Source organism: Aspergillus thermomutatus, assembly GCF_002237265.1.
Source record: "Aspergillus thermomutatus strain HMR AF 39 chromosome Unknown NODE_16, whole genome shotgun sequence".
NCBI classification, from domain to species: domain Eukaryota; kingdom Fungi; phylum Ascomycota; class Eurotiomycetes; order Eurotiales; family Aspergillaceae; genus Aspergillus; species Aspergillus thermomutatus.
The window spans coordinates 146,896-166,521 of NW_020798064.1; the positions used below are offsets into that span (position 1 = coordinate 146,896).

Consider the following 19,626-nt stretch of genomic DNA (forward strand, 5'->3'; position numbering starts at 1 on the left):
GGCTGTCAGGAGCACTGGTGGGGGCTTGTTCAACACCCCCGTCCGTTTAAAGTGGCCGCCGCTCACGGTCTTTCCATAATCATATTGGATCACTCCCCCTGAATCCCGCGTTGGTTTGCTGACTACGACATCTCCGAGTCGAATATCATTGTCTGCACTAGGGACTCCCCCTCCAATTCCAACCATGAGTCCAAAACAGATGCACTTGAAGGTAAGCCGCATCTGAGCCGCTACGGTGGCAGCGGAAGTCGTCCCGTAAACCCCCGCCGGAATTGTCGTCGCCTGGGCGGGTGGGTAAGTCAGAATGCCTCTCGTCCAGCATCGCCTCGGCGGCTGCCATCTCTAAGGGAAGGGCGCAGATCCATGCCACTGTATAATCGTGGGATTGGTGTAAGGGCGTTGATACTGCGGCCATTTGTATCTCCACCATGCATTACTCCTTGCATGGCCCCAACATTGGCTATGATGAATAGATTCGACGGTTGGAAGTCTGCGGGATCTTGATGGCCAGGTTGAACAGATGGAGACCCCTCAGCCTCGCCCCGCTCCGTTCGAGACTTTGCATGTATCGAGTTATCACGTCGACACCACATCCCTGCCGCGTGTGGTGGAAAAGACCAATCATTTTCACTCAACGACGGATGACATGTCAATGGCGACCAGAAGCGGCCTGAGTCGCCAGCAGAATTTGCAGCTCATCTCTATCCCATGCTCCTCTTGGTAAGAACATCAACGCATTACAAAGCTTCATATACATCATTACTATCTGCCATAATTTCGATAGTCACTTGGATTTTGCTTGCCATCTCTGTTTAGCAATGGAAGATGAGTAACTTCTGGCTAGTTAGAGGGCGTCGCGCAACAGGACTTTTATAATTCCACATCTTTTCTGAATTCCCGTCAGAATGATTGACCTATTAGTGTCTGAAGAGGGATATATGATACGAAAGGAGGATACCCTAATACAGTGGGGTGCAAAAAGTATTCGACCACCCCTACCTTACCGCCTACCTTCTCCTGGCAGAAAACCACCAAACGCGTAGATATCCATTACTTACCTAGAATATCAACAACTTCAAAAGCTATCAAGGACCATGCCTAACCCGGTGAAGGCAGTTATTGAGGCAGATGGTTGGTTTACGAAATACCTTAGTTATAACGGAATCAAACTCGTTCCTAGTTAGGTTTAGCTAATAATAGGCGGTAAGGTAAGGTGGTCGAATACTTTTTGCACCCCACTGTATCGTCCAATCACATATACTGAAGCCTATAGTAATACTTCCTTGAAGAGCTCCACTAGTTACTATTTACTCATGGGTAGTCAATACTCTAGCTCCAACCACAGACATTTAAACACAGTGTAAGACTACTCTAGATCACGCAGTCCTGATATATTTGTGCCACCAGTATACTGGCCTATCTGAGAAAGACCCTCCTGAGTATTGGCCTGTTTGCTTTTGTCCATCCAGGACATCCCTAGACCTCGTAAGGAGTCGCGACTCGTCAGGTTCGATTCGACTCGGAACCGCCAAGACTCGGGTCAGGTTCTAAGATCTGGAAGTCGCGATCCGACTCCAGGATTCTTAGAGTCGAACCTGACAGGTTCGACTCGAACCTCAGGTTCCACAAACAGTGCAAATATAGGAAATCTCATGATATGCATATTTTGTGCAGTTTTTGTCTGTATTTTTATGTATTTGGTTTACAATTTAGGCGAGAAGGTTAGATTAAAACGATTTTAGTATAGAATCACATGAGAGCTGTTTCATTCCAATGGAGGCCGTTGAAATATATTCAAAGAAATGCTGATCAGGATGGTGGTGTAGTACTCACTGGAAAATATATTTTCTCGCTTCATACACCACATCAACCACAACTTCTACTAGAATTAACTACTAAGGACCCTAAGGCCACTAAATCTCATCAGATATAACCTTTTCTATGCTATATATTCTATATACAGACAAATTTCATATAATTTCACAAGGGATATGGCGACATCGCGTGGTTTATAGACGTTGTGACCAGAACAGCGGTAAATTACAGTACAAAATCTAGATGAATCATCATTTTATCCATCCGAAATAGGAAAATCTTGGTAAAATTATGTAAACCAGGTTCCGTCAGGTTCGAACCTGAGCCGAACCTGATGGAACCGCGACCCGACTCAGGCTCCAAGATTTGGAACCTGAAAACCTCAGGTTCAGGTTCGAGGTTCCGACTTTTGGAACCTGAGTCGGACCATTTCGAGGCCTAGACATCCCAGAGAATCTTCCAGACCAGAAGGATCACGTGGATTTCTAGGATCTATTACCGACATCCCACCTCTGCCTTGTTAGACGCTGTGGACCAGAAGGGGAAGAAGTGGGAGGCAGGCACAGTATGACAAGACTTACTGCCATAGATGGACTAAAACATGGTCCTAAGCAAGTCCTGCAGCGTTAGCGCTAGCAAGAAGTAGATTATCGAGCCATTTTCTGATGAGATGAGTAACAGGGTCAACAAGGTCAGAAGAGCATCCACCTTAAGTCCATTTATACTGTCTGACGGGCTGACTGTCAGATCCATTAGGTTTATAGGAGTGCCCAAGAACGGCACCTTTAGTTCTAAGGAGATCATGCTTAAATCCAGGCCGACCAATCATAGCCTGGAACAGCACCATCATTTCTATCCATATCCTGTCAGATCCACTGCCTAGCCTAGGTAGTTCTGGGTCTGCAGAGGATCTCTCTCTTCTTGCCAACATGTTTCACCATGTAAATAGTTCACAGAAGGTCATGAGGGAACATATCTATTTAAACCAACACATCTCTCTTATTGTCTTGCTTCACCATCGTCCATCCTCCATTTTCCATCCTCAAAATGCCTTTCTATAACACGTATCCCGGCTTTCTTTATCGCCAGTTCCTGGTCTGCCCTTCCAAGGCCCCGTCCACCACCTCTCTTCGCGGCAAAGCCGGTCTGGCGACAGGCTCCAACACTGGGCTGGGCTATCAGGCCTCCGCTCAATTGCTCGCGCTCGGACTGTCCCATCTAATTCTGGCCGTCCGCAGCGCCTCCAAGGGTGAAGCTGCCCGGAAATCCCTTCTCGCCTCGCTTCCCGCTTCTCCTAAACCTCCCGTGGTCGAGGTCTGGGAGTTAGATCTAGGCAGTTACGCCAGTGTGATGGCCTTTGTGGAGCGCCTGAAGCAGTCCGACATTCAGATCGACTTTGCTCTTCTCAACGCCGGTGTTGCCAACTTCCACTACACCGTGAACCAATCTACGTCCCATGAGACGAGTATTCAGATCAACTGGCTGAGCACTGCTCTACTTACTTTGCTGTTGCTGCCCGTTCTCGATAGCCAGGCCTCCCAGAATCTTAACCGGGCTCGTCCGGTGATTTCTATTGTCGGCAGTGAAACCGCTGCCTGGGCCAAATTCAAGGAAGCCCATGTCTCTACCAAGCAGGGAATCCCACTAATCGACGTGTTGGACGACCCGAGCCACTTCAACATGGGCGATCGATACTATACCTCGAAGCTGCTGTACCAGCTCTTCTTCCTCGAGCTGTTCAAGCACCGATCCAGCGCCAAACGCTCCACGGGCGCCATTCTCAACCTGGTCAATCCCGGTTTCTGCTATGGCTCCGAGCTGCACCGCACGGCCGAGGGGGCCTTTGGAAAGGTCCTCAGCGGCATGAAAAGAGTGATTGGTCGATCGGTCTCTATGGGAGCCCGTACCCTGGTTCACTCATCAGTGTTGGCCGGCGACCCCTCCAATGCCAGTGTTTGAGCGACTGCAAGTTAGCCCCATTTGCGGGATATGGCGATAGTGACGCTGGTAGAATCACGCAGGGCCAGGTTTGGGATGAGACAATCTCGGAGGTGCGGCAGGTGATGAACGTTAGCCAGCTTTTGTCGGAGATTTAATTTTCTTCTTCCTTGATATGTATGTTTAGATTTAAGTGATTACTCTTCAAATGAGAAATATTCCACAATATTCCAATCAAAGAGTACCCCAGACAATGTGCTGACTAACAATCCCTGTTCCTCGGCCATCTTACAATGAATAGGGAGTCGGGACAACCCCCCGCTAAGATGACTGTGATTCTCCTTTGTCCTTTTTATCATGGCTTCAACTTCAGTGGATGCGGTCCCCCCATCTCAACTGTTACATTATTTGCCTACTTACCAGGTTCTGATCTGCCTACGCTGCCGCTACGCCATCCAGCCTGGGGCAGTCGCGCGCCATCTCAAGGAAATCCATCATGTTCATCGGTCAGCTCGTCAAGCCTTTGTCGACTATGCCTCCGAGTTTGAGTTATCTCAGCCCAATGATGTTGTCTTGCCCGATGAAGCCCAGTTTCCAGTGCCTGTTCTACCGGTCCAAAATGGAATAGCCTGTTCTTTTGAGGGTTGCGCTCATCTTTGTGCCACCACCAAACATATGAAGCAGCACTGGAGGCTTGTGCACCATATATCTGCCTCGGATGGGAGCGGTTTCTGGAAACCAGTGCCGTTGCAGACCTTCTTCCGGGGAAATGCCCTCCGGTACTTTACCATAGGCCTGCGGTGCGACTTCCTTCCAGTGGGTCTGAGCCTGGGCAGCTGCTGATGATTTGGTATGTCGCTTAAGGGCTGCATATGACCATAAGTAAAGGGGAGACAGGGTTTGGTTCGCGCCTTCTTTGGCGGCCTGGTCTGCTGCTTCATTGCCGGGGATGCTCGCATGTCCAGGGACCCAGCGGATCCGGATTGGGCCATTCTCAGTTAATGGGTGTGTTTGGCGGGATATCCAGGTGGCAGCGAGTGTGCGGAAGTCCTCGAAGACTTCCTGTGACGAGCCGGTGGTTGAGGATAGAAGCTGGATTGCTACTTCCAGGTTGTCCAGACATATCCATATGTTAGGTGCTGCATGGGAGCCTAGGTGCTTTATAGCGGCTTTTAGTCCTAAGAGAGCTGCTATCGCTTCTGCGTCGAAGACCTCTTTATTAGGACCCAGGGGGAATGAGCCGCGTAAGACCTGACAGCCAGCTATGAATCCAACAAACCCTGCGCCTGTTTGTCCATTATCTTCTTTAGATCCATCAGAGTAGATGACGATGTCGTTTTCAGGGATAGATTGGAGGAGTGTTCGGAAGTTGTCTGCGGCTTGCTCTTTTGTGAGGCCTTCTAGGGCCCTAACCCGCGCTAAGGCTGCTTCCCTCGGTTCATGCTCAAGCCAGGGTGGGTGGATCAGTGGGTTAACCTGTTCTGAGTGGGGTAACATTAGTACCCGGCGTGCGAATCAGCTGGTTGGATGGCCTTTCTGTATAATAGCTTTGGCCCGTTTCTGAAGCAGGTGATCCGGATCTAATCAGGAGAGACGCATAGACGCTGTAAGGACGATCTGATCCAACTCGATTTCTGGGGGGTAGAAACCAGATTCACGGTGTAGAATAGGTATTGGGGTGGTGCGGAACACTGGGAGAACTGCTCTTGCTCCTGGATATGTCTCGATCAGTTCACGTCCCATGGCGTACCACTGGGCCCCCTGCCCAGTGAACACGAAGCCAAGTCTTGGTGGTCCCGTTGCGTGTTGGAGGGCAGCTGGGTCCTGCTCAAGTCTTTCGATCAGCTCTGTCGTACTCGATGCCTGGTATGCTGCCGTAAACGGAAATACAGAACGACGCTGACCCAACGTAAATGCCAGATCTCTCAGAAGGCTGCCTTCGTTATTTTTTTTTTTGACACCGCGCAGGTACTCTGCCAGCCGGGATGCCATTCTGCGAGCCGAGCCCTCTTCTTTCGCGCTGAGGACAAAGACTCTAGATGGGATCTCGCTGCTTTGGGATACAGCAGCTGGAAGAGGCTCTCCAAGCACTTCTGGTGACTCCAAGATGACATGTGCATTGGTTCCACCGTACCCAAAGTTGTTTACCGACGCTCGACGATGGTGAAGTGGCCAAGGGGTCAGTGACGTGGGAACCTAAAACTTCGTTAGCAGATACAACGAACAGCTTTACGGTGTCCCTTTCACCTTAATCTTCCATTCCTCTAGATTTATTTGTTTGTTCGGCTTCTCGAAGTTTACACTGGGCGGAATAAAGCCATGCTCAAGAGCCATGGTCACTTTAATAATGCTGGCCAGACCGCTGGTTGCTTCCGTATGACCAATGTTCGCTTTCACTGAGCCTACAATTAGGGGCTCATGAGACGGTCTGTTGGCATTCAGGGCAGCACTGAGTGCGGCAGCTTCCACAGGGTCGCCAGCTTGTGTACCAGTACCATGGGCCTCAGCATAAGTTGTATGCCGTGGATCAAGGCCCGCCCTCGCATAGCATTCTTCGATCAGCTCCTGCTGTGCTTTTTGGCTTGGTAATGTCAAGGTTGGAGTGCGGCCGTCTTGGTTCAACGCTGTCTCTCTGATTACAGCTCGTACAGGGTCTCCATCTCGCAGTGCGTCCTGCAATGGCTTTAAAATCAAAGTCGCGATGCCCTCACCACGGCCGTACCCCGATGCTCGGTGATCGAAGGCATATGATCTCCCTGGAGCTGATAGAAACCTTGGATGACCTGTTAGTCAGAACTTATGCAAGGGGGAGATAGGAACTTCCCACCCTAGACCAGCCATTGACTCGAACATGTCGGGGTTCAGCAGAATGTTCGATCCAGCAACAATGGAGACGTCCGATTCCCTGGCCCTGAGACTTTGACATGCCAGATGCAGCGTGGTCAGCGTGGTGGAACAGCCAGTGTCCACTGTCATGCTCGGCCCACGTAAATCGTAGAAGTGGGAAATGCGATTCGCCGCCATGGCCGCGCCGTTCCCTGTCATGAAGTAACGGGGCATGGTCGCTGGGTCTCGCATCAGACTATCATGATAGTCATGGAAAAAGGCGCCCGCATACACAGAAGTGCGTGAACCTGCAATATTCTCCAGCGGGATGCCAGCTGGTGGGATATATATATCAGTTTTAAAACTTTCTCAGGGCTAGATGATGACCACTCACCGCTCTCGAGGGCTTCGTACACAGTCTCCAATTGGAGACGGAACTGAGGGTCCATTGTCTGGTGGTGTCCATCTCATCAATACTTGATATGTATGCGGTCCCTGTTGGGGAGTTACTTACGCTGGCCACTTCGGATGAAAAGTTGAAGAATGCGGCATCGAAGAGGGCAATATCTTCTTCTAAGAAATGCCCTCCTTTGACGTTTGTCTGAACCGGAAAGCAATCAGATATGTCATTTGCGACCCGTACAGGAGCCCTACATACCGCCCCTTGCCTTTGGCCATCTGGGTGGTAAAATGCCTCGAGGTCAAATCGTGAACGCGGAATCGGCGTCCAGGCACTATTCCCACCCGCACACAACTGCCATAATTTCTCAGGGCTCGAGGCACCTCCTGCAAATTGGCAGGCCATCCCAATGATGGCAATTGGTAGAGTTTCGGTCTCCATGATGGGTTCAAGTGGCGGTAGATAGCAATAGAGGAGTCTGTAGGGGCGGAGAGATGTGTTCGGATCAGCAACTTAGTGACTTGGCCTCCTATATGGAGACTTTGATATACCGCGAACCGGGCCTTGCTTTTCAGGGAACTATCCACTGCTCCCCGGTACTTTTCATGGGAGGGCGGACACAAGACACGACAAGGGATGGGAGTTGCCTAATGAGGTAACTCCCACTGCCTTTTTTTCACCCTAAATGCGGACTCTGCTGTTCTGTAAACTGCCACAAATCTTGGTCACCCTTTGCTGGCCCAGGAGATAGACGCATTGCTTCGTTCCAACTCAAAATGCATTCCACCACAACGTTGTTGATCACCTCCCTGGTCGCGCTGTTCTTGTATAAGACAATTCGCCTCTTCTACTATCTGAGGCTCGCGCGGGCGACAACCCTGCCATATGCGATTACGCCATTTCTTGAAACGGAGGCGGTGTCGCTCCTCATGAACCCTGTCCTTCGCTATATCTACCGGTCGCATTTGGACAGGAGTGAAGGCTGGCCGCGATGGTGTCGTTTCTTCATCAAAGACTGGTCGTGGGAGGACAAACGACGGGCCCACGACGAGTATGGCGATGTGTTCCTCTGCGTTTCGCCAGAGGGAATCATCTGTTACTCAGCCGATGCCACTTTGGGTTGGGATGTGATGAACCGACGCAATGACTTCACCAAGCCTCGAGATAAGTACAGTACGAGCTCGTAGTCAGCGTTTATGCTCTTTAAGAAAAGAACCAAATTGCTCGAAGGTTGCTAACAAAGCGACGCGCCCAGAAATTCTCGAGCCCTATGGTCCGAATGTTGCAACCGCCGAGGGGAAAACCTACCAATTTTATGTCCGGATTACGGCGCCCCCATTCAGTGACCTCTCCGGCGTAAACAGTCTGGTGTGGAAAGAGACTATGTACCAGACAAATCTCTTGACCGAAGCTTGGTCACAATCTCCCCCGCAGGAGATCCAGTTGGATGTGAACCCTAACGCTGGCGGTCATCTCCCTAGCCGGGTTTGGGAAGCGCCTGGACTGGAGGAGTACCACTAGCAAGGGAGATATTCCTGCTGGGTATAGCGCTCAATGATACGGTGCGCTATATGGTACCGATCCTGCTCATTCCACGGTGGCTATTGAATATCACACTGTGGAAGAAAGCGGCTGTGGCGCATGCGCAGCTGGATCGATATCTACGACAGATTATCCGAGATCAAAGAGCGAAGTTGTCGGCGGATATCAATCATGATGATGCTGACTCTCGGGGAAATCTCCTGACCGCTGTAGTTCGAGCCTCGATGATCCTTGACCGGGAAAAAGCGTCCGCAGAGTCTCCTCGACAATCAGAGGAAAGAACCAAGGGTTTCACTGATGATGAGACCATGGGTAATCTCTTTATCTACCTCTTGGCTGGTGGGTCTGATAGACATATACCTTGTGGAGGCTTTTCTAACTCGGATCCCGCACAGGTTACGAGACCACAGCTAACGCCATTATTTACGGGCTCATTGTGCTGGCTCTCTACCTGGAAATCCAGGACAAAAGTTATCGACGAGATTGATCAGGTGTATCAACGAGCGCAAGCAGCCAACCGCTCGGAGCTCACGTATGAGGATGATTTCGAACTCTTGGAATACACCTACGGCTTCATGTATGAAACATTTCGCTTGTTCCCTGGCGTTACCCTCATCACCAAGGTGGCCAGCAAACCCGAACACATCATTACCGATGGTCCGAATGGGAGCCGGAAATCCTACGTTCTGCCAGCTGAAACCCGAGTTTATCTCAGTGCTCCGGGGGTCCATTACCACCCTAAATACTGGCCAGAGCCTTACAAGCTCGACCCGGGTCGCTGGCTTAGTGCACGAGGTGCGTCCAACACCACTGCCACAAACGGCAAGCGCGTTGTCGCGTCCGATAGGACTCGACAGATGAGAGGTAAACTACTAACTTTCTTGGATGGCTCTCGTGCCTGTCTGGGACGTAAATTCGCCCAAGCTGAGTACATTGCTTTCTTCGTAAGCTTACTGCGGCGATATCGCGTGGAGCTGGCACCGGGATCGGATCCAGCTGTCGTGGAAAGGGATCTGTACGGGAAGAGTGGGGGCAAAATCACCCTTACTCCTTTAGATAGTGTTCAGCTACTGATCAGATCGCGATAAGTTAACGGCCCCAGAATTTGCTGAGCAGGATGGTTTGCTCGCCATGACGTTATGTATTTATCTGTGTGAACCTCAACAGCCCCGCAAGGTGTCTGGGCTAAAGTTTCTTGTTTAGTATGCTCCGGAGACTTCCATTAAGCCTGGAGCATGCATGTTGAAGCGGGTCGACTATTGCAGCTCATCTCTACCTGGTGGAGGGCAAAAGTCCCTTGTTCTTTACTGATTTGTCAAATCAGTTGAAAGCCATTAGATTGCTGGCTGAAAGTCTGTTCAGTGGAGTATACTCGTAACAGAGCTTTACACACGACCTACTCTGTACTGGGTGAGTGGTATGTAAACAGCGAATTGATTGACCTCGCCAGTTTTACTGCCTCATTTCTTCGTGATTGACAAAGAGCTCTCCTGATTCTTACTCGAATGAAGGATAGTTCCTGAGCCTGGAAACAGGCCTTCCCTTACCACAAATATACCCTCGAAGAGCCAACTGCACTTATCGCCACGAGTATGATTGCAATGAATTCCTGACACGGCGAGAATGGCAGGAACCACAATGACTGTACGCGGGTTGAGAAAGATGGTTGATCCCAACTAGCCGTTGATGGCAACTTGAATGGTACAGCATGCCTTCTTTTGTACTCGGGCTGCTATCGTCCTGTCATTTAATGCAGTAATCCAGACTACAGGAAAGCGCACTCAATGGATCTGCCATCTGCGAAACGGCGTCCTAACATGTTTGAAGGAATGTCCCATTTGTTTTGATGGAAAAACATTGTGCAAATGTCTGTGGCAGATAGCGCAATTGGAACGGGCGCCATACAAAATACGAAGCGTCCTCACAGAGCCTTTTTTCCTTTGAACCTCAACTCCTCCCTGTTCAATCCCAAGCAGAACGTCAAGAGGATCACTTCCAGAACACAGTCCCCTCTCTATATTTAATTCTGGTCTTCTTGATGGCTCCACCTCCACTTCCCACGGCAAACCCAGATGAACATCCGTACTGGACCGAGCCTGACTATGGACTGAGCCTGACTACAACATTTCGGCGACACAGGATGGCTCCCTCCAACTGCAGCCTAGAACTTGGAACGAAAGTACACAAGTCTTTGCTCGAACTGCTTGAGGGGTGTGGGGCGACGTGAGGGCAACAGGTAGTATGCATACTAGAGGGACCAAGACGACCCCTCAACTGCTACACGTGTGCCTTGCCAATTGGCCGAGCGATCTCTACCAATAGCAGTCCCAGCCAAAGTCAAACATCCCAACCGTTGCAACTTTTATGATGGCTATGAACTACTGGTCAAGGGCTTGGCGCTAAAACCCCTCGCATCCCCCAGGCTCAAACTTCGATCATGCTCTTCTTCAAATCCGCGGCCGATTTCTTCAGTGTGCAGTAGCCGGAGTCTCTCACTTCGAATAGACGGAGGTATCATGGAGTCCCCCGTCCTGTACGTCCTTATATATTCATTTGTTTACACCGTAATCCTGAACAAGGCATCCTCTAACATGGAATATCCACAAGGGAGGACTTCTTCACCAAGCAATGGACGTCGGTGACCAAGTCCTGCTCAGAACGTATGGAACCTCATGATCGCAGAACAATCAGAAGTTTCCGCACGTATGAGGATGTACAAGAGCATGTTTTCGTCGAACAAGATGAAGAGGCGTCCGAGGCTGCCCTGCAAGAGCTGGCTATGCTGCAGCCGCGGCTTGTCGACCTGAAGAATTTCAGCGACTTCTTCGCCAAACAGCTCCGCCCGACCCTTGAAACGAGTATGTTCTGGGGATTGCTTGGCCTGCTTCTTACAGTAAGAAGTGCCACAATGCTATAGATGCTTAAATACCCAGCTACTTCTGACAGATCAAACGCTAGTTAGCCTTACAACACGATGAGACAATGCGACGAGTTGTCCAGATGATTAAGAAGCTAAGCAGGAATTGCCACGATTTCATACTCCACTGCCGACAAAGTCCTACCGTCACTAAGGAGGACAAAGAGTCCTGCTTTGATATATTTCTAAGGATTACCACATTCCTCGCCGATGGTGTGCAATTACTACGCCAAGCAGACGATGATTTTTCAGAACTGACTGACGCTAGTGGTGAGACTTCTACCCCCCAAAATCGGTGTATTGTTATTGCGAACATTTGTGATCTAACACTAGCAAGACAGGCCGGCAGCATCCCGAATGGTCTAAATTGACTGAGAAGTTTACAGCTGCCGTAGATGAGATCGAGGACACGCTTAATCGCATCGAGAGGGTCGCTGCCATGTATCAGAGGCAGTACCAGGGTGACATGGCTTCTTGGTTTTCCTATCTCTCACTTTCACCTCGTGCGTTCCGAGATACGGCTCAGCTACCTTGCTTCGTCCTTCCACCCATACGGACCGCCCGATTCTTCGATAGAGATGATGTGATCGAGAAGGTTGAAAAACATTTCCAGGATGGTGATTCAACCTCCCCACTACGCGCGCTGGCACTCTATGGCATGGGTGGTGTCGGTAAGAGCCACGTTGCCATGAAATATCTGGAAAAGAAACTTGCGAACAAAGACTTTGACGCTATCTTCTGGGTCAATGCTGAAAGTCCGGTTTCTATCCAACAGAGCTTTACAGATATTGCCCTTCGACTGAAACTACCTGATACTGGGCCCGCCACCCATGATGAAAATCGAATGATTCTCAAAGGCTGGATGCAACAGACTGGTACGCCAGAGAGTTCTCTCCAACCTGACCAATTGCTAACCGGAATACTCGATTAGAATGTAAGTGGATGATCATTTACGATAATGCAGAGTCTATCGAACTTCTTCGAGATTACTGGCCTTTGTCCGGCAGTCATGGTCGTGTCTTGATTACAACGAGAAATCATTTGCTCGGTTTCGATCCAGCGGACGCTGGCCTTGAAATACTCCCTTGGGATACAGATACCGGCTCCAAGTTCTTGCTACATCTTCTCGCAGGACACATCAGCGCCGAACTCTTAGCAAATGAAACACAGTCGGCTTACAGCCTGTCTGAGAGGTTAAGTGGCCATGCATTAGCACTGTCCAACATGTGTGGCTTGATCCACCGCCGTTCATGGTCTATATCAGAGCTAGTTGAGGTTTATGATAGATCCAGGGACTTCAAGGACGGGCTTGAAACCGTCTGGCGGCTCTCTTTTGAGAATCTCCGGCCTGATTGTGCTGCACTATTATCGATCTTTACCTTCTGTGCGCCAGACAGCATCCCGCAGTCGTTGTTCGAATCCAGTGAAGAGATGGAAAATCTTACAGATGACATGCTACGGTATCTTGACTCTGATCGGTAAGTAGTTTGTTGTTTTGAATCTAAACCTCTTCTAGCAATTTTGATTGCTAACAATGAACGCCCTAGTCTGAGTACAAATACAGAGGAGCTGTTGGCTCTTGCGTTGATCAAAAGAGATAGATACAATCGTGTATTCTCGATCCACCGACTCATCGCAGCCCAGTTTCGCCGCTTCTTGAGCCCCAAAGACCTCCGAAAGGCATTTTTGGAAGCTTCAATACTAATATATAATGCCTTTCCAAAGAGGCCAAAGAAGCCAGGGGCTACCAGAGCCAACCTCTACAATGTCTGGGACAAGTGTCAACTTTGGCTGCAACATGTGCTGCAGCTCAAAGTTAGCTTCATGCAAGAGCGAAAGCGGGACCCGAGCTTCTCTGCTTGCAGAGAGACTTGCGAGACATGGGTTCAATGTCAACGGTGAGTCAAATTGCGCAAGTATATTAAGAAACCAATTCAATTACAGTCTCATCCCCTTTCCTACAGTCTCTTCCCGTTATGCATACTGATGCACTGTTAGCTACCTTCTTGAAACACAAAACTGGCGCGAGCTCGAAGACCTCGTTATCGTCAACAAGATTGCCATGAAAACACTTCCTGAGCCGGACAAGGAAATATACCTCCTCTCATCAACTGAGATCCACGTTGCCTCGATGTGGGCCTTTCGGGGCCGATTCAAGATGGCCCTCGAGAGCTTGCTGACGGCACACAGTCTCAAGCTGGCCGAGTCCCCCGTCGACCTCCAGAATACCTGCTGGATCGAAGACAACTTGGCATCTATTTATGGGTGCTTGGGGGACTTTGACACTGCGATAGAGTGGATCAAGCGCAGCTATGCGACGTGGGAGCGCTGGTCCGAGTCGACGGGTGTTGACTTCAAGTGTCCCCCGCTTCTGAAGCTGACTCATGGAAGAATTTTGACTCATGGGGGAAGGCTTGATGAAGCAAGGGTGCAATTGACTGAGGCCATAGATGGACTTCTGTCGGCAGAGCCGTTTGTCTGGGCCCCAACAGCTACGTGAGTTGTCTCCTTCTAATACACAGGCGTGTCAGAAATAAATTCATTGTTGCATGGAACTTTGATACTGATAATACACAGTTGCAAGTTTACCATAGGACGGCTCCTAATGTTCGAAGGGAAGTACGAAGCCGCGGAAAGCATGTTGTTGGAATCTCAGTCCATGTGGCTTCAGGGCGACAAGTCTCGCGCTCTAGACTTCAATGGTATCATTGTATACCAGTTGGGTAGCTGCGCCTTCATGCAAGGGAACGTAGACGCTGCACTGTAAGTTTGGACGAGCCGAGAATGACGAGCGCACTGTGAACGCACACCCTGTACTGACTATGATATTACTTTTCATTTTAGCAAGCATCTCCAAGAGGCTAAGGTCATTAGCTCTATTCACAAAGATACTCATCCTGCCAAGTACGCTCGATGTCTGTTCAAGCTATCTGAGGCACTGCGCCAGTTCCCTGGACGGGAGGCAGAAGCTGATGAGCAGCTCAAGAAGGCGAAAGACTTATACTTCCAGATAATCGGCAAGTCGCAGGCGACTACTATTCAGAGACCAAAAGATAATTCTCTCACACAGTCTGAGCAAGTGAAGGAAGAAGACTTTGATACCCTTATACACATTAGTCAACGATAGAACCTAGGACGAGGAATATCATCCCTTGAAGTCTTTGCATTCTCTTCACGCCAGCGCCTCAAGCGACTCTATGCAATACTACCAAAACCGTACGCGAGCCTGTCATCGCGATCGAGTATATCTCTGCCGACGGGGCTGTTAGATCACTATAGTTTATCTTTCAAGGCATGTACTATCTCGGGTAGGATAGGATTTTATCGACAAAGCAATTTTCATAAAATTATCTCTCGAATACGAGAAAAGAGACCCCTAAAAGAAAGTGCTTAGGATACCACCCAATTTAGCCCCGACGTATCATTATTCCACGTCACTATATGTACGGACGAACCAGCATTCACGTCAAAAATGATTGGTACTATAGCTTCATGGCTCTGCAGGCATCTTCAATGCAATAAGAGTGGCACCGACGAGGAGTCGCTCAGAACGCCAAGGTGCTACAATCCGATCTGCTGTCACGGAGAGGGTCTATCTCTTCAGAGGCTGGGGCCAGGGAGGCACAAACCAATAGACAACCTCTTCACAACCGCCTCTCTCAGCCCATCAACACTGTCCACCATTTCAATTCCAAATTTCTTGCACACAATCTGCACATTTCCCCTCTTCCAGTATCCCTCGGGACAGAGAACGATAGCCTTTCCCGGAACCCGCGCACAGATCCCAAACTCTAGCAAAGTGACGGCCGCCTGAGTAGCCGGATGAAAGTAGACGACGACAATGTCGGCCTTGTCCTGCTTGTCGAGCTCCCACTCCACCTGCTCGCGGTAAGGAGCAAAATTGATGTCCTCGCGCCATGAGCTGTCCCAATCAGCGCGGTACGGATTATATATCGTGACAGGCACGTCGAAGAGGGAGGCGGATAGGGCCTCGCGCCAGTCGCTCGTGTCCACTTTGCTGGTGGTGCCGGCGAGAAAGACGGACTTCACGCCACAGGGAGCTTCTTTTGAAGGCGCGTATATGACCTGGTTCCTGGCCTGAGCCATTCGAAAGGAGGAAAACGTGTTCTTGTAGATTTTTGGAAGAAAACGAGCATGAAAGAGAGGGCAGAGAGCGCGAACTCGGAGCATCAGCCTAGTGGCACCGTGGAGATTGTCAGCTCAGGCAGACTCTCGTCCAATTTGGGCATAAAGCGGGGGCCCACTGACCAACTTCAATGATGTCGTCGGGCGCTAATGAGTAAGAGTTTAGTTTGGTACTCTCAGTCCACCTTGATCTCTGCGGTTGCCTATGAATGCCGTACAACAAAAGGGGCGCTCGTCGATTTAGTTTGCGGAAGGAAGCTCAAGAGAAACCGGAAGTCCATCATAGGCGAGGAGGTCAACCCACGAACATCATTGGTGGTACTGTACGTTTGTAGCATTGGTCTTGCTGACCGAGACGCGGAGTATAACTAACCGTCATTGGCCCACAAGACCATCGCATGAGGAAGTGGGACCACCACTGCGGGATGTGGGACATCGTTGGAAACCTGAGACACAATGCAGCCCACTACTATGGGATGCGCAGTCCGTCCCTTATCATTTGGTCAACCGTTCCTTCTGTTGGAAATACGGGCGCCGCATTCGGGTTGAAAAATCTGCAGTCTTTTTTCATCGCGCTGGATATAGGCCGATCTTTTCCCGAGCCATAGCCTCGTATCCCTGACGCATAAATGCACGAGTTCCATCTTCGACATTCGGCGGAAGCTCACTGTATTTTCTCATAAGGCAAAAGGCAAATCAAGTTTTTTCCGCATAGCGTGTGGCTAACGAAGCGGGGCTGACTCAGGGCACAGGTACATTTCCGTGCCTGCCTGCTCATCACCAAGATATACCCCAGCTTTAGCCGCCAGCCTCACAATGCCTGCAGCTTTAATTATTTTTAGTAGGTAACCTCTTCTGTTGTGGATAGGGGAAAGATGGCAAATTAGCCCTACGAGTAATCTTAAATACCCTAGCGGCCCGTCCCGTGCATTGGGCAGGAAACGATGTCCACGCTTCAAAATCGCAGATCAAAAAGCTGAACACGTTCATCAGACAACAAGCCCAAGCTGTCCCGCCAGATAAGCCGTTCGAACCTTGGCGGGCTTTTTGGGTCATTATTTCGCTCGGGGAATAGGTCAAATCGGACCGCACGGCCAACGCGGGTGTCGCTTGAAGACGGACGGCTACACAATGGAACGACTGCTTCAGAGAATGACACTATCTCGCGAGAAATCGGAGGATCTGGAAACACAAGGCCCGTCTGTCAACCAGAAAGTAACCCACAATAAGCGCTTGGAATTCATCCAGTTACTATTCGGGATCAATTCCGAAGCCATTGTAAACTTCCCTGGAATCGAGTCGTACTGCGACTACTTGGAGCATGGCCCTTTCCAGCAGTTGATGGACCCAACTTTTGACTTGATTTGGGACTTGATGTCCCGTACAAATCCCAGAAAAATCGCAGACTGTTGGGACTGGAGCCTTGCAGTGCTGCAGGTGACACAGTCAGAACAACCTTTGGTCAGCATACACGACATATTGCAGCGCATCGAAGAGCGGGTTGGGAACTCCAAACAGAGTCTAGGGCGAGACCAGGATAAAACCTATCTTTACATGGCCATTTTTGGTGTTTTGTGCTGGTCAAGCCTGGTGGTGCGGCCCAGGTTGATCTTCACGGACGACGTAGTACCGAACCTAACATGCCTCCTGCCACAAGGGTTCAAATCGACCAAAAGTTCCACTACTCATAGGCTAAATGACAGGTGTATGCGACCAATCCCGACCACCTTTCGGTCGTTTCAGCTACAGCACTGGGGTGACCAGACAGTTGAACGCACACAGGGTAGATCGAGAGAGACCGACAGCCTGTACGAGGCGAGCCTCAACATCTACTCGCTGTGCTACTTTGGACACGTCACGATTCAATGGGTCGATACCATCAGCGAGCATCTACGGTTCAATCCGGCTAATCGCCGGCTATCCATATTTCGCTTTCCCACATTCTGCGCCTTGCTTGCCGTCCATGGAGACAACGTTTGCTCGGCGATTCGAAGGTATGAGGAACGTCGTGGCAGTGACATTTATTAGCGTCGTTTGTAGCTAACTCTTGATAGTATTGCTGAGCAACTCGACCCCTTGTCCCCAGAAGATAGAGACCATTGTTGCGTTAGTCTAGAACAAGAGATTATCCTCTCCTACCGTCTCCTGTTTGGACAAGATGGCAAGTCCAGAAAGGTCGCACGTGAAGAACTCTTCAGATTGAAGAACTCGAGCGTAAATCAGAGCGTCGACACCATGCTCTTGGATCTCTGCGAGCGCAAGTACGAGCACGGCAGTCTGTGGTGGAAGACGTACGACAAAGTCCTGCAGGGCTATCCGTCCGAGATATGGCCAATCACGTGTCGGACCATGGAAGGGCATCTCCAGCAGAACGACGTGTACAGCGCTCGAGATGACTTCCCGAGACTGGGGCCACGGTTGCTCAAGCTCCAGCAGTTCAATTCACGCCAGAGACCCAGCAAGCTGACCGATCTGTGGCGCGACAGGCGGAATCCTCTGCAATGGTACACGTTCTGGGCTGTGATACTGGTCGGAGGAGTGGCGAACATCCTGGCAGCACTTCAGTTTCTGGTCGCTCTTGTTCAATTGCAAACCTCGTTCTAGAAAGCTGCCTGTCACCGTAAGTGTGTGTCAAGATAAGGCACGGGTCTGCTTTTTTTCTCTGGTGATGTCATACCTCTGCCAACCGATCACGTTCCTTTCTTATCGTGTTCAACGTTGTTGAGCGCATTTCCTGCTCTTGGTGGTGGTTGACAATATCGCTCTCTCACCCAACAATCAATAATATTTGCCGAGGTGGCATTTTCACGGTCCCATTCTCATCTGGTTCGTTACACTGGTGCTTGCTGTGCCAGACACGGCCAGTGCCGGTGGGGCACATACTCTAAGGCTAGAGCTCTTTCTCGATGTGCATCTTAGGCGCGATGCCGACTGCATAACGTTTCTTGTACGTGATCTTACTGTAAAGTGACATTCTGAAAGGAGTGTGGGTACAGGCTGAAGAATGTCATATACAAGCGGCATCAGCTCCGAGTCAAAGGGTAATGTTCCCCCGCACCGACATCGCCACCTGCAGACGAGCTGGAGCGTATTATCCGACGTAAACCTACAAATTGAATACGCTCCGCAATGGTGAGTCTGGCTCTCACAATGTAATCAGATACACTATCGTTTGCAGATTACCACTGAACCTACGAGACTTGTTATTCTACAGGCTTGCATGTGATCTATTGTGAGTCCCCATCTTAGTAGACAGTCATTTCCCAAGACAACTGGTTACTATCTAAGGCCCCACAATTGGTTGCATTGAAGGTATTGAAAGCAGATGCTTCTAAGAACAACAAAGAGCTTGCTATGCTCCTTCGTTCTCAGTCAAGTCTTGTTCGCTCCAAGTTCTTGACGTGAAGGTGGGTCGCATACCGTGGCTAGTCTGGTAGGAATTAGAAACCCGAAGTTCAAGGCAATTGTGGTCAAAAGGGACTCGGCGCAACGCCTTGGCAGTCGAATTCAGATTCAGATCAATTCAACCCCCTGATAAATATGGTAACGCCTGATCAGGAAAATTGTTTACCCGAGCTGACAATCTGTCACCGCCTTATTCTTCTCGGATGATCATGGATTCAGGAGATACACTGATTCAGTCCTATATAGATCTCCCCCATCCTTCAACAAGGCGTCGGTCTCGAATGATGTCTCAAGACCTTGATTCGCTTGCTATGCTGAAACGTCGCTTGCTTCGCGGGGAGATCACATACGCCGCCGCAAAGGAACAAGACGCTAATATCCTCCATCAATTGGGCTACAGGGATCAGAAGATTCGATATTTTACCCATCTCTACCGAAGTCGAAAGCAGAAACTGAGTGGTTAGCTAGGCTTTTCTTGAATAAGTCCTTCAAAAAGAAGGGTCATTGATTTGCCAGGCATAACCAAGATTTCCATCACCAGTCTTCAATCGAACTTCGGATGGTTTAACTTGAACTCCCTGTGTCTTGTCTTTGTTGATCTAGTAGTTGTTTCTGAAAGAGTAGCATAGACTATACT

At 49.8% G+C, this 19,626-nt stretch overlaps 5 protein-coding genes across 5 annotated transcripts; 4 read left to right on the forward strand and 1 right to left on the reverse strand.

Annotated features, from left to right (window-relative positions):
- Nucleotides 1-2,862: 2,862 nt before the first annotated feature.
- On the forward strand, nucleotides 2,863-3,774 carry CDV56_109133 (uncharacterized protein; the record flags this gene model as incomplete). Its single annotated transcript, XM_026762752.1, has 1 exon — nucleotides 2,863-3,774. The coding sequence occupies one exon, from the start codon at nucleotides 2,863-2,865 to the stop codon at nucleotides 3,772-3,774; it is 912 nt and encodes a 303-aa protein (XP_026617885.1).
- Nucleotides 3,775-4,359: 585 nt separating this feature from the next.
- On the reverse strand, nucleotides 4,360-7,420 carry CDV56_109148 (type I polyketide synthase; the record flags this gene model as incomplete). Its single annotated transcript, XM_026762767.1, has 7 exons — nucleotides 4,360-4,592; nucleotides 5,490-5,949; nucleotides 6,001-6,526; nucleotides 6,581-6,914; nucleotides 6,974-7,031; nucleotides 7,094-7,180; nucleotides 7,238-7,420. The coding sequence occupies 7 exons, from the start codon at nucleotides 7,418-7,420 to the stop codon at nucleotides 4,360-4,362; spliced, it is 1,881 nt and encodes a 626-aa protein (XP_026617886.1).
- Nucleotides 7,421-7,755: 335 nt separating this feature from the next.
- CDV56_109182 (uncharacterized protein) lies at nucleotides 7,756-9,609 on the forward strand (the record flags this gene model as incomplete). Its single annotated transcript, XM_026762801.1, has 3 exons — nucleotides 7,756-8,152; nucleotides 8,235-8,447; nucleotides 8,528-9,609. The coding sequence occupies 3 exons, from the start codon at nucleotides 7,756-7,758 to the stop codon at nucleotides 9,607-9,609; spliced, it is 1,692 nt and encodes a 563-aa protein (XP_026617887.1).
- A 1,428-nt stretch (nucleotides 9,610-11,037) lies between these two features.
- Nucleotides 11,038-14,565, forward strand: CDV56_109218 (uncharacterized protein; the record flags this gene model as incomplete). Its single annotated transcript, XM_026762837.1, has 9 exons — nucleotides 11,038-11,054; nucleotides 11,129-11,414; nucleotides 11,480-11,708; nucleotides 11,780-12,313; nucleotides 12,370-12,916; nucleotides 12,986-13,336; nucleotides 13,437-13,934; nucleotides 14,016-14,201; nucleotides 14,283-14,565. 9 exons carry the CDS (start codon nucleotides 11,038-11,040, stop codon nucleotides 14,563-14,565), a joined length of 2,931 nt encoding a protein of 976 aa, XP_026617888.1.
- A 2,150-nt stretch (nucleotides 14,566-16,715) lies between these two features.
- Nucleotides 16,716-18,188, forward strand: CDV56_109274 (uncharacterized protein; the record flags this gene model as incomplete). Its single annotated transcript, XM_026762893.1, has 2 exons — nucleotides 16,716-17,578; nucleotides 17,639-18,188. The coding sequence occupies 2 exons, from the start codon at nucleotides 16,716-16,718 to the stop codon at nucleotides 18,186-18,188; spliced, it is 1,413 nt and encodes a 470-aa protein (XP_026617889.1).
- Nucleotides 18,189-19,626: the final 1,438 nt, after the last annotated feature.